Below are 15,026 nucleotides of genomic sequence, written 5' to 3' on the forward strand. Positions count from 1 at the left end.
GCAGGACTACCTTATCCGAATGAAAAATCAAATAAGGAGAATCACAATGTAAGGCTGATAATTCAGAGACTCTTCGAGCCGAGGAAATAGCCATTAAAAATAAAACTTTCCAAGATAACAACTTTATATCAATGGAATGAAGGGGTTCAAACGGAACGCCCTGTAAAACATTAAGAACAAGGTTTAAACTCCATGGTGGAGCAACAGTTTTAAACACAGGCTTAATCCTGGTCAAAGCCTGACAAAAAGCCTGGACGTCAGGAACTTCTGACAGACGTTTGTGTAACAGAATGGACAGAGCTGAGATCTGTCCCTTTAATGAACTAGCAGATAAACCCTTTTCTAAACCTTCTTGTAGAAAAGACAATATCCTAGGAATCCTAACCTTACTCCAAGAGTAACCTTTGGATTCACACCAATATAGGTATTTACGCCATATCTTATGGTAAATCTTTCTGGTAACAGGTTTCCTAGCCTGTATTAAGGTATCAATAACTGACTCAGAAAACCCACGTCTTGATAAAATCAAGCGTTCAATTTCCAAGCAGTCAGCTTCAGAGAAGTTAGATTTTGATGTTTGAAGGGACCCTGTATCAGAAGGTCCTGTTTCAGAGGTAGAGACCAAGGTGGACAGGATGACATGTCCACCAGGTCTGCATACCAAGTCCTGCGTGGCCACGCAGGTGCTATTAGAATCACTGATGCTCTCTCTTGTTTGATTCTGGCAATCAATCGAGGAAGCAACGGGAAGGGTGGAAACACGTAAGCCATCCTGAAGTCCCAAGGTGCTGTCAGAGCATCTATCAGGACTGCTCCTGGATCCCTGGATCTGGACCCGTAACGAGGAAGCTTGGCGTTCTGTCGAGACGCCATGAGATCTATTTCTGGTTTGCCCCAACGTCGCAGTATTTGGGCAAAGACCTCCGGATGAAGTTCCCACTCCCCCGGATGAAAAGTCTGACGACTTAAGAAATCCGCCTCCCAGTTTTCCACTCCCGGGATGTGGATTGCTGACAGGTGGCAAGAGTGAGACTCTGCCCAGAGAATTATCTTTGATACTTCCATCATAGCTAGGGAGCTTCTTGTCCCTCCCTGATGGTTGATGTAAGCAACAGTCGTGATGTTGTCCGACTGAAACCTGATGAACCCCCGAGTTGTCAACTGGGGCCAAGCCAGGAGGGCATTGAGAACTGCTCTCAATTCCAGAATGTTTATTGGCAGGAGACTCTCCTCCTGACTCCATTGTCCCTGAGCCTTCAGAGAATTCCAGACGGCACCCCAACCTAGAAGGCTGGCGTCTGTTGTTACAATTGTCCAGTCTGGTCTGCTGAATGGCATCCCCCTGGACAGATGTGGCCGAGAAAGCCACCATAGAAGAGAATTTCTGGTCTCTTGATCCAGATTCAGAGAAGGGGATAAGTCTGAGTAATCCCCATTCCACTGACTTAGCATGCACAGTTGCAGTGGTCTGAGGTGTAAGCGTGCAAAGGGTACTATGTCCATTGCCGCTACCATTAAGCCGATTACCTCCATGCATTGAGCCACTGACGGGTGTTGAATGGAATGTAGGGTGCGGCAAGCACCTTGAAGTCTTGTTAGCCTGTCCTCTGTCAGGTAAATCTTCATTTCTACAGAATCTATAAGAGTCCCCAGGAAGGGAACTCTTGTGAGTGGAACGAGTGAACTTTTCTTTTCGTTCACCTTCCATCCATGTGACCTTAGAAATGCCAGCACTAACTCTGTATGAGACTTGGCAGTTTGAAAGCTTGAAGCTTGTATCAGAATGTCGTCTAGGTATGGAGCTACCGAGATTCCCCGCGGTCTTAGTACCGCCAGAAGAGCACCCAGAACCTTTGTGAAGATTCTTGGAGCTGTAGCCAATCCGAATGGAAGAGCCACAAACTGGTAATGCCTGTCTAGGAAGGCAAACCTTAGGTACCGATAATGATCTTTGTGAATCGGTATGTGAAGGTAAGCATCTTTTAAATCTACAGTGGTCATGTACTGACCCTCTTGGATCATAGGTAAAATTGTCCGAATAGTCTCCATCTTGAACGATGGAACTCTTAGGAATTTGTTTAGGATCTTTAAGTCCAGGATAGGTCTGAAAGTTCCCTCTTTTTTGGGAACCACAAACAGATTTGAGTAAAACCCCTGTCCCTGTTCCGATCGTGGAACTGGATGGATTACTCCCATTAACAAGAGCTCTTGTACGCAGCGTAGAAACGCCTCTTTCTTTGTCTGGATTGTTGACAATCTTGACAGATGAAATCTCTCTCTTGGAGGAGAGTATTTGAAGTCCAGAAGGTATCCCTGAGATATTATCTCTAGCGCCCAGGGATCCTGGACATCTCTTGCCCAAGCCTGGGCGAAGAGAGAAAGTCTGCCCCCCAGAGATGAACCGGATCATGCAGGGAATACAATGAGTTGCTGACTGAAATATTTAATGCGTAGTAAAAGCGCCAAAAAAAGGCCCCTCCCCCTCACACACAGCAGTGAGGGAGAACAGAAACTGTCAGAAAACAGATTAAGCAACTGCCAAGTGGAAAAATAGTGCCCAAACATTTATTCACTCAGTACCTCAGTAAATGAAAACGATTTTACATTCCAGCAAAAACGTTAAACATAATCTCTAGTTATTAAACAGCTTTATGTATGTCTTACAGTGTAATTCTAGTGAAGTACCATTCCCCAGAATACTGAAGTGTAAAGTATACATACATGACATTATATCGGTATGGCAGGATTTTCTCATCAATTCCATTATCAGAAAATAAAAACTGCTACATACCTCTATGCAGATTCATCTGCCCGCTGTCCCCTGATCTGAAGTTTACCTCTCCTCAGATGGCCGAGAAACAGCAATATGATCTTAACTACTCCGGCTAAAATCATAACAAAAACTCTGGTAGATTCTTCTTCAAACTCTGCCAGAGAGATAATAACACACTCCGGTGCTATTTTAAAATAACAAACTCTTGATTGAAGATAAAAACTAAGTATAATCACCATAGTCCTCTCACACATCCTATCTAGTCGTTGGGTGCAAGAGAATGACTGGGAGTGACGTAGAGGGGAGGAGCTATATGCAGCTCTGCTGGGTGAATCCTCTTGCACTTCCTGTTGGGGAGGAGTAATATCCCAGAAGTAATGATGACCCGTGGACTGATCACACTTAACAGAAGAAAAGAAGATAACACAAGGGTATATAGGTGCCTGAGGTTTTTATAAAAAAACTGCTGTCTTAAAATAAATTAGGGAGGGTAGTGGACTCTCCATGCACGGAAATAAATGTATCAGGTAAGCATAAAATGTTGTTTTGTTTTCTTTCCTATGGAATGGAGAGTCCACAATTTCATTCCAATTACTAGTGGGAACCAATACCCAAGCTAGAGGACACAGAATAAAAAGGGAGGGAGAACAAGACAAGCGGACCTAAACCGAAGGCACTACCACTGGAAGAACTTTCCTCCCAAAGGAAGCCTCAACAGAGGCAAAAGTATCAAATATGTAGAATTTGGAAAAGAAATGCAATGAGGACCATGTGGCCACCTTGTAAATTTGTTCCATAGAAGCTTTATTTTTGAAAGCCCAGGAATAAAAGACAGCTCTAGTGGAAAAAGGCGTAATTCTCTCAGGAGGCTTTTGTCCAGCTGTTTCATAAGTTAACCGGATAACACTTCTCAAACAGGGAGAAATAGAAGTAGAAGTAGCCTTCTTACCAGAGAAGACAACAAACAGGACAGAGGATTGCCCAAAATTGTAAGTTGCTTGAAGGAAAATTTTAGAGCACGCACAACATCCAGGTTATGCAACAGGGGTTCCTTCTGAAAAGAAGGATTAGGACAAAAAGAAGGAACAATAATTTCCTGATTGATATTGCGATCCGATACCACCTTAGAGAGAATCCCAGATTAGTACACAGAATCGCCTAATCCACATGAAAAAACAGGTAAGGGGAATCACACTGCAGAGCCAAATGCTCGGAAACTCTGAGAGCAGAAGAAATAGCAAGGAGAAACAAAACATTCCAAGATAAGCCTAATATCAACTGCATGAATAGGCTCAAACGAAGCCTGCTGCAGAACCTTAAGAACAAAATTAAGGCCCCAAGGGAGAGCAACAGGTTTAAACACAGGCCTGATATTGATCAAGGCCTGCACAAAAGATTGCACATCAGGCAGATCTTGCCAGACGTATGTGCAAAAGAATAGACAGAGCAGAAATCTGACCCTCCAGAGTGCTGACTGATCAACCTTTCTCCAGGCCATCCTGAAGAAAAAACAAACAAATTGGTGAACCCTCACCTTGCTGAAAGAGAAACCTTTCTATTTACACTAATAAAGGTATTTAAGCCGTACTTTATAGTAAATCTTGCCAGTAACAGGCTTATGAGCCTGAAGCATGGTAACAATGACCTTCTCAGAAAAACCAGGCCTAGACAAGGCTAGACGTTTAATCTCCAAGCAGACAGATTCAGAGAATCTAAATTTGGAAGGAGGAAAATACCCTGAAGTAGAAGGTCCTTCCTCAAAGGCAACCTCCAAGGGGGAAGAGATAACATCTTCACCAGATCAGGAACTATGAGAATCACTGACGCTCTCAGCAGCTTGATATGAGCAATGACTCAAGGAAGGAGAGCAAACAGAGGGAACAAGTATGCAAGACTAAAGTTCCAAGGCACCGCCCGAGCGTCCTTCAGAGAGGCTTGTGCATCTCTTGATCTTAAGCTGTAGCTTGGAAGCTTGGCGTTTAGGCTCGACGCCACCAAATCCAACTCTGGAACTCCCCACCTGAGCGTTATCAATGTAAAAGTCCACTCTCCGGGAAGAAAGGTCTGTCTGCTTAAAAAAATCCACTTCCCAGATGTCCACCCCTGAGATGTTTATGGCAAAGATAACCCGGACCAAAGCTAATTTAGTCCAGGTTGATAAAGCATTTGCTCTCCACTCTAGGATGATTATAGGAAGAGAAGACACCGCTTGAATCCAAAGACCCTGAGCAATTAAAGAACCCCAAACTGCTTCCCAGCCTGACAGACTGACAACTATGGTCTTAATCACCCAGCATGGTATCAGGAAGTATATACCCGGAGACAAAAGGTCCTTCGAAAACCACCAAGAGAGAGAATTTCTTGTTAAGGGATCTAGAGCTATCCTCTGCGAGAGATCCGAAAGGTCTCCGTTCCATTGCCTAAGCATGTATAACTATAGAGGTCTCAGATAGAACCGAGCAAAAGGAATAATGTCCATGGAAACAACCATTAGACCAATTACTTCCAAAACAATAAGCAAGAAGACTGGATTTTCTTAACATCCGTCAGAAAAATCTTAATGGACAGAGAATCTATAATTGTTTCCAAGAAACACACCCTGGTGTCAAGCACCAGGGAACTCTTCTCCAAATACATTTTCCACCAGAGGAAAAGTAGAATAGACAACAAAATCTCAATATGAGATCTTGCTAACTGAAAAGATGGCGCCTGAACCCAGATGTCATCCAGGTATGGCACCACCGCTATTCCCTGAGATCTGACAACTGCCAAAAGGGTCCCTAGAACCCTTGTAACGATTCGAGGAGTTTAGTAAAGTCAAAAGGAAGAGCAACAAAATTGAAGAGTTTGTCTATAACAGCAAACCGCAGGAATAGGTGATGTTCCCTGAGAATGAGAACATGAAGATACGTGTCCTTCAGGTCTATGGAAGTCAAGAACTGACCCTCCTGAACCAAGGGTAGAATGGAACCATAGTCTCCAATTTGAAGGACAGAACCTTGAAAAATTTGTTGACACTTAATGGTCCAAAAAATGTCGGAAAATTCCCTTCTCTTTGGGAACCACAAATAGGATAGAGTAGAAATATTGACCCCGTTCCGCTACAGGAACAGGGACAATTACTCCCAGAGAAGATAGGTCCTTCACGCAACTTAAGAAGGCTACTCTCTTCACCTGGTTTGTTGATAACCTTGATAGGACAAACCTGCCCCTGTGGGGACAAGTCTTGAACCATATTCTGTATCCCTGGGATACTACATCCATAGCCCAAGGATCTTGGTCATCTCGGATCCAAGCCTGACGAAAGAAAGTAAATCTGCCTCTTACTTGATTCAGGACTGAATCAGGGTTAGCCTTCATGCTGAATTAGATTCAGAGGAATGTTTCTTGGATTATTCTCCCTTATTCCAATTTTGAATGGACTTCCAGGAAGACCTGGATTGCTCTGGCTTGGAAGAAGAAGAGGAGGAAGACTACTGACCTTTGAGTTGGGAAAGGAATGAGAATTGGAAGCCTGGCGACCCTTAGGTCTAGTCTTGTTATGAGGCAGGAAAGCTCCCTTTCCACCAGAAAATTCCGGAAAAAACTTTGGCCAAACCAGGCCCAAATATAGTCTTGTCCTTAAAAAGTAAAGACGGAAGGTTGGACTTGGATGAAATATCTGTAGACCAAGATCTTAGCCACAGAGCTCTGTGAGCTAACCACAAAGCTTCCCAGCGTAACAACCTGCATGCTGAAATCAAAGAAAAAATATTAGACAATTAAGGAGCCTGATCCTATCCTGGATCTCCTCTACGTCAGACTCCTCTGAAATTAGGTAAGACAAGAAGTTGCATCATTAACAGTCCCTGCAACAGACGTAATACTGGCCACTTGTTGCCATTGCAAACCCTGAGGAAAAAACATCTTACTTAAGTAAGTTTCCAGATTCTTATCCATTGGGTCCTTGAAAAAGAACTATCCTCAAGGGGGATAGTGGTTCTCTTAACTATAGAGGATATAGAGGCCTCTACTTTAGGCACGTTGCGTCACAAGTCAAGCACAGAGTCAACAGGAATCTTATTTTTGTATTAACAAAAACAGGGGACAGAGAAAAGGGATCCCCAGCTTCTCCCATTCCTGACAGACAAATTTCTGGATAGGACCAGTATTAACCTAAAGGAATAACCAAATTACTTCTTTTTCAATAAAAAAATATCTGCAGTAAATAAATTACCATAAACTGCCACAAGATGGCAGTAAATACTAGGAAATCCCTGATAAGTTACACGGTACACCTAAAAGTGCATCAACATTTGAATGCCTACTAGGCAAAATAAAAACTGCATGCTATCACGCATTTAACGGGAATCATGCAGGCTATTACACCTTTACACCTACGCAGAGAAAAAGTTCCAGCAAAAACGCAGAATCTGAATAAAAAAAAACCCTCAGTATTCAGCGCTATGATTTAGAACATTACATCATACAGATATATGTGAAAAACGCAACACTACAGCTTTAAACATTGCTGTACAATTCCCAGGAGAACACCCACCAGAGTTTCCATATAATAAACTCCTTAGATGTAGCTTGAGGTCAAGCGTGCAGTTAAAAAATGGCAGCACCAAACAATAAAACTGGTCAGGGCTAAAGGCGCAAATTACTAATACCGCTAAGAAACGCCAAAAACTATTGCATGAATATAAACTTTCTACATGGGGAAGATAATCACATAGATAGCTAGCGGTTGCGTCCTCTCTAGAGCAGCTGTTACTGAGAAAGAAACGCACTAAGTACATAGAAATCAGAAGACTCAGTAAACCAGTCGGCTGTATCCTCATATCATCTGAGAAGCAGCCGCAGTGAGAGACAAAGGAGTGCATTGCAATCGCCTCCATATATAAAACACAGGCAATGTAGCCTGCAAATGAGGAACATGGTAGACAAAAGGAGCTCAGGGTAGATGCTCTGTATACCGCTAATGAACATAATTCCCAACCCCATTGGGGTTAAATAAAATGAGAGAGAATTTACATTTTATCTGGTCCACCCCAAATAACACCCTTATATGTCAGTGCGCCTAAAAAACGGAAGATGCAGGGATAATAAGAGAGCCTTATAACCTTAACCCATTAATTAACACAGGCACCATACAGTCTGGGTCTTACTGTGAAAAATGACCCCTTATTAGGCAATAGAAGTGGCACAATATCCCTCACCCTGGCTGTAGACCAGTTAGCTGCTCAGCCGCAGCATATCCTAACTATAAGATATTTATGAAAATAGTGACCCTTCGTGAGTATAACAGGTCCCACCAGGTCCCCCGATTATCTCCTTCTCTATGTTCTTTTCTTGTAGAAATAAAAATAAAAGGACTTACACTCCAGGGTCTTCTGCTGTGGAGCAGTCACAGCCGCACCAAGTGTGTCAGCCTCCTCTGGCCGCTGACAGGGACCTGAAGAAACAAGAAAAAACAGAGTAACCAACCCTTGTTTTTTTTATAAAGAGGTAGCATTGCAGTTAGAATTTAAGCAAAGACCACCTCGCCGCCTTCTAACTGCTATAAGCAACCATTACTCTAACTAAAGAGATTGAGATGGACACAGCTTAACCCCAATCCTTGCTTGCAGGGAAAAGTACCCATAAAAGGATTAAATCTTTTCAGACACCATCTACACACATCCTCCGGTGATAGAGGCAAAGAGAATGACTGGGGGTTATAGGTAAGGGAAGTGACACTTAACAGCTCTGCTGGGGTGCTCTTTGCCTCCTCCTGCTGGCCAGGAGTTGAATATCCCACTAGTAATTGGAATGAAATTGTGGACTCTCCATGCTATAGGAAAGAAAATGTGTTTACTGTTTAGAAAAGGACATTAAACACCTGTTTTTGTGTACAAATTGTGTTTGTACCATGCTCCTTAAAGATGCCAAAAAGCAAGTTCTATATTCTGCAAATGCTGGTAATCAAATAGTTACTTGTTAAAGATTTTTCTTTTTAACGTCTCTAGGGAGAGTGAAACAAAGCACAGTTTTAACACAAAAGCAAGATGTGTTTAATGTCCCTTTAAAGTGATGGTAAATCCTAGCGTTTGCGAAACGCTAGGATTTACCATTGTAACCAATAAAGGGGACTTTCATTCATTAAGTTTAAAATAATTCATTCTGAAAGCCCCTTTATTTGTTAGCAGGGTTCGCTGCTAAAGGCAGTCCACGGCAGAATGCTATTTGGCTGAGAGATGACGTTTCCACCTCTTAGCCAATAGCCGTGCGGGAAATCTAGCTTGGCGCCGGGTTTTGCGGCGCCAAGCTGTATTTCCCGCACTGCTATTGGCCAAGAGGTGGAAATGTTACCTCTCAGCCAAATAGCGTTCTGCCGTGGGCTGCCTTTAACAGCTCAGCGCAGCAAACGCTGCTAACAAATAAAAGGGCTTTCAGAATGAAATATTTTATACTTCATGAATGAAAGTCCCCTTTATTTGTTATGATGGTAAATCCAAGTGTTTCACAAATGCTAGGATTTACCATCACTTTAAGATTCTCGAAAAATCAAAAGGTCTGAAAATAAGGGAAAAGAGAAGGATTGGGGTAAAAAGTCTTGTTTGTTGAAATAACCATTGCAATAAAAGGTAAACAAGAGTAAAATTATAGAGTTTAAGATTCAGCGTTATTAAAACTTTTTTAAACAAATATAAGAATGATTTTGTCACTTTTTCATCTAAAAGATAAAAAATGTGTACCTGTGCCAAACGAAAATCCTTTTTTTACTTTTGTTGTCTTTATCAACCAATCAAACAGGCTTTAATGGAGGTCTGTAATAGTATACTAATATAACTGTCAGTTATGTAAAACTGGGAAATGGTTAATAAAGGGATTATTTATCTTTTTAAATAATAACAATTCTGGAGTAGACTGTCCCTTTAAGAAATGGAGTAATGGTTTATGGCAATATTATTCATCTATAAGAAGCAGGGTCTACTTAATAACAATGTGATTTTGCAATAATGCATATTAATGAAATTTTCTGAACTCATCTGATATCAGGAACCACTGATATCGCTAACAAATCTCCAGTGTAATCTAGCATTATGTTGTCTACTAGTAACACCTTAAAGGGATACTAAACCCAAATGTTTTTCCATGATTCTGATAGAGCATGCAATTTTAAGCAACTTTCTAATTTACTCCTAGTATCAATTTTTCTTTGTTTCCTTACAATCTTTATTTAAAAAGCAGGAATGTAAAGCTTATGAGCTGGCCCATTTTAAGTTCAGCACCATGGATAGCGCTTGCTTATTGGTGGCTGACATTTAGTCACCAATTAGCAAGCACAACCCAGGTTCTGAACCAAAAATAGGCCAGCTCCTATGCTTTACATTTCTGCTTTTTAAATAAAGATAGCAAGAGAATGAAGAAAAATTGAAAGTTGCCTAAAACTGCACACTCTATCTGTATCATGAAAGAAAAAAAATGGGTCTAGTATACCTTTAAGAGACATTTTATTCAGAAATGTCCTGTCATGCATATCAAAGATCAACAATTATGTATATTAAATCCATATTTTAGCATGAAAAGGGTTAAACGGAAAATGTACTGAGGCAAGTAAATGATAAAGGGAGTGTGCTGTCCCTCTAAGCCTCTAGTAGAAAGTTTATTTTGGCTTCTGCCTCTTGTCTATATAGCGTTTCTATAGAAAAAAGTGCAGTGCTCATAATTTCAGTGCAATCTGTGGGTTCAACAAGTAAAAGCAGCTATTTCAACTGACAAAATGAAGGTAAATAAGCTATTTGTAAACAATTGAATACACTTTAAGAAGTAAAATAGATCATTTTGAATACATTGAAGGGGAGAAAATGTCCCTTTACAGATAAGTGAGTATAATAGAAGTCTCTTGGGCTGTAAAATGTATATCAGCTGTGTATCAATTACGCATATTAGCCGGCTCTCTCACTTACAGAGACTTCCTGTGTCACATATTAGCTATCAACACTTACGTTGCTTATTTCTTTGCTCCTGCAAATTGTCCTGGGCAGCTCTTACAATCTGCTGGACAACAGTGGTTACAAGAAGCTGTACTGTAGTTGGGTCCCAAGTAAGGAGCAGTCGATGAAGAACATTTAGCAGCTCCACTGCAATAATCTATGACAGACAAAGAATACAATTATTCTTAAGATGTTTTATAATACAAATATAAATGAAAGAAGAGTCAGGCAACTACAAGAAGATACCAGCGTAGTAAATTAAGCAACCCCAATAATTTTGACAAACGTTTTTCTCCAAACACCGGCGGCTCTAGCATACGTGTTTTAATAAAGGTTTGTGGGTATCAACCAGTCACTCTATAACTCTTCGTTCACTGCGCCTGAACAGGAATGTTAATACGCCTTATTTGGTTATCTTGTAATTATGGGTAAATATACATTTTTTAAATAATTTTTATTTGTATATGACGGATATTAAATGTATTATATGGCTATGCATTTCTCAGCCACACAGGTTGTTTCATCAGGCACATAGAACAGGGCAATAGAGTGTTTTACCCCTTCTAGGGGCAGTTATATGCAAGCAATAGTACAATAATAAATTGCTCTAACATATTCCAACGTGTTCTTTACTCACTTTTACCTCCTTTAAAAAGTAAAAGTGGAGAAGCTGGAACTGAGTAATAGGGGTAAACTAAATACTAACAATCCAATATTTATATACTGTATTATTACAATTTTGTATTTCTGCAGTACCCAGTTCTTCACAGATGCTACTACTTAGCAAAAGGTTACTAAAAAGACAACTACAAAGACACATTTTATTAGAGTACCTGGTCTTCTGCAATATGTTTTCTGGCAAAAGGAGAGTCCAACAGTATATGAAGAGCCTGTAGACAAGCCGTCACGTGTTCTATTGGCTCCTCAGGTCGGGGTGTACAGAAGAACTGAATACTAATGCCTACAAATAAGCATACAAATAAATAAAAGTCCCCGGTTACTGTTTTTGCTACTATATGAATATAATCACTCATGCATTGCTTGATTCACGTTAAAAGCAGCAAGGCAAAAAATTTTAATATATTTAAAATAATGCAAAACGCATAGTAGTAACAACAAAATATTGTGATCGGGTTAAAATAATTGAGATTTACAAACTGCTCATAATGGATATTGGTATAAAAATTATTCTCTTTACCTACCTAAAAGCAAATGCATTCTATCCTTATTTAGTTCCATCAGAGACTTGGCACTGAGTGGTGTTCCTCCTTGTTGTTTCAGTGCAATGGCAGGGCTCCGTTTCTGAGAACCCGGCAAAGCGGCTTCCTCGGTTACATCCAAGTTGGTAAACCCTGTACAATTAAGCCAGAGTGCCAGAGCATGCAGAATAGGCGCCCAGGAGTTCCGGTAGTGCAGTCTAGCTGTATCAATGGTCTCAGGAGTATAAAATGCACCACCTATTGCAATATAACCATAATATTTAAGTTTCTAACTACAATTGTTTCAGCTTCTTGGATTTTTTAATATGTATATGTTACGGGTAAAGTCAGAAATCTGGGTAATCCTAGGATTACCCGGGTAAACCTGACATTACCCAAGCGGCTGTGGGTAAAGCCCAATGTAATGCAATTACCCCATCAAGACTATTTTTTTGCCTCTGCCTGGGGGGTTCAAGGAAGGTGCCCCGTCGATCCTCTTGCATCCACCCCAAGTGAACCTTGGGGAATGAGGTTTACAAGGAGGGCTTTGCCCCGCTTGAACCCCCCAGGCGGAGGCAAAAAAGATAGTGAAGATGTGTGAATTACAGTGCATCATATATGTTTGATGCAGTGACTCAATACACTTTGATAAGTTTTATCATGTTACATCGGGCTTTACCCACAGCCGCTTGGGTAATGCCAGGTTTACCCGGGTAATACTAGGATTACCCATTTTCTTACTTTACCCGCAACATATATACATTTTTGTTGTTTTCAATACTAACAAAAAAAAAAAAAAAAGAAGAGCATGAACCGTTACCGTCTGGAGGAAGCTGACTAGAGAACTCAGGCGGTAAGGTGAGCAGTGCATAGTCTTTTAGAGCTGCCAGCCACAGCCGGCTAAGCGTTGGAAGTTCAGGCTCCACTAGGGTTATCAGGCTGTCTGGAGGAAGCTCATCTTTAGTGCTGTAATCCTCGTCGTCCTCATCACTTGTCTTTAAGGATTCCTTTGGATTGTTCTCAGCTTCATTTTTAATGGTCATGGCTACAACATACACCTTTCAAATGCAAGATAATAAGACAGAAGAAAAATGTGCACAGGTTAACATCAAAAGGCTTTTAATGTATCAAATCTAAAGTATGAGATGCAGGTGCTTATCAAAAAAAGGTAAATTATTTCTGGATAAAACATTCTATTTGACTGGATTCAGCTTTTTATCTCATTTTACATACAGGTCGCAGACATCCCCCATATAAGTTCCTTTACTCAAGAGGTTGAAGAAAACGCTGCGTTTATTTCTCCATATCAGCACTAATCATATTGTATCATTTCACAGCGCAGGCATATAATAGGGAAAAAGACAGGCAATAAAGGTCAAACGCGATGATTCAGAGGGTTACAAAGAGGATTTGGTTATCAAATGCTGCATCTACTGGATGAGAGCTCAATGCGAGAGGAACCAATTCTCTCTCTTAGGTGGATCACGTGTCAGACGATTAACTCCAGGCAATGCAGCGCCATCCAAAAGTGGTCTGGCATTGACAACATATATTCCTGGTTTTATAAAATTAATACAATTCATTACATCCAAAGTGGCAGAACTATTAAATGCATTTCTATTTTTTTGCTTTTGATTCTTGTCTTCTAAAGCGGTTATAAACTGCAGTGAATTTTTGCTGTATGAGATCTTTAAAAGGGACATAAAAGTAGAAAAAGGAAATGTTTTAACATGTTTTATTATTATATTGCACTGTAGCTAGATGTTTAATATATGTTGCACATATATGCCTCTTGTCATTAGCTCACCAGATGTGTTCAGCTAGCTCTATTAGTGCACTGCTGGTCTGTAACAGACTTTAACTAAGTCTTTTACCCCTTATAGGAGTAGTTATATGCAAGCAACAGAACAATTATAAAATGTCTAGATAGGAGAGTGTATAGGGGCGTTGTTTCCAGCTTAAGGGATCGTACGTAGCTATGTGACCTTGTATTTTCCTGATATAGTGATATGGTATATATATTATAGTGTTTTAAAAGTGAAATTTAAAGTGACAATATTTTATTAATTTAAGTTTATTCAGAAATTATATAAACTTAAGGTGATTAAATTAGTCCTAAAGTTTCTCTACACAATGTGTACTTAGTGTATTGTGGTAGGGAACTATGTGAATTGAAAGTAAAATATTTAAACATAAAAACCGTGTTTTTGTGCTGTTATGTCAAAGTGTATATTACCCCTATATTAATGGGTGTAAGTGTAAAAATGACAGAATATAAAGTCAAGATACACCATCCAGAATTAATTCCAATTTATTAAAATATTTATAATATAATAAAGTACTGGTTAAAATTTAAAACTCCTATATAAGACTGTTTACAAGTTCCTCTAAAATAAACTAAACTAAACTATGGGACGTCTCCCAAATACATAAAACAATATATATTATACCTTGAAATCAGTATGTATATTTCGTGACAATTACTGAGTTAAAACCTTATTGACAGTAAAATAACAATGAAGCTAGAAAACCTTTTAAATATTTACTATGTTTGAGCTGACCTTTGATCTTTACTTAACAAAAATTTCAACACTCATCGACCTTTCAATTGTGGGTTAAGATATAATAAAAGCTCACAACCTTATCTCTACTTTACAATTGTTGGTCTTGCAAATCATTTCCTTAAAATATATACAGTTCTGGTTTTGTACAGTCCGTATTAAACAAGCTTTTCTGTGTGAGACTGCTCTTAGTGCCTTGCACGCAGTCAGAGTCTTTACATATATAAACGTATGGTAATGCAAATGAAATGAAACTTTTAGTACACACTATTTTGGGGGTTTACTTGCTTTCTTGTATCGGTACTCACAGATCCTTTTGATTTCGCCGCTGTGTTTGTCAGATCAGCATGTGAATTCTGACTGTAGTCCTTCTCGCTTTGCCGCCTCTGTTCGGCGTCTGACGTCACACTCCCCTCAAGGAGGATATTTTCTCAAGACACCGCTACCTGTATCTCCGTTAGTAGCTCAGGTGGGAAATGATAGAGATGGAACTGCACTTAGTGCTTTGCACGCAGTTCTTAAGGTGGATTTA

At 40.1% G+C, this 15,026-nt stretch overlaps 1 protein-coding gene across 1 annotated transcript in view; it reads right to left on the bottom strand.

Annotated features, from left to right (window-relative positions):
* The window catches only part of HEATR5B (HEAT repeat containing 5B), a 261,254-nt gene that overhangs the window by 97,703 nt on the left and 148,525 nt on the right, over nt 1-15,026 (bottom strand). Inside the window, exons 28-31 of the mRNA XM_053711883.1 lie at nt 12,754-12,991; nt 11,937-12,191; nt 11,568-11,695; nt 10,747-10,891 (exon numbers count right to left, since the gene is read on the bottom strand). Of these exons, the coding sequence (XP_053567858.1) occupies nt 10,747-10,891; nt 11,568-11,695; nt 11,937-12,191; nt 12,754-12,991 (766 nt within the window). The remainder of the gene's footprint in view (nt 1-10,746; nt 10,892-11,567; nt 11,696-11,936; nt 12,192-12,753; nt 12,992-15,026) is intronic.

This window comes from Bombina bombina, chromosome 4, assembly GCF_027579735.1.
Source record: "Bombina bombina isolate aBomBom1 chromosome 4, aBomBom1.pri, whole genome shotgun sequence".
NCBI classification, from domain to species: Eukaryota; Metazoa; Chordata; class Amphibia; order Anura; family Bombinatoridae; genus Bombina; species Bombina bombina.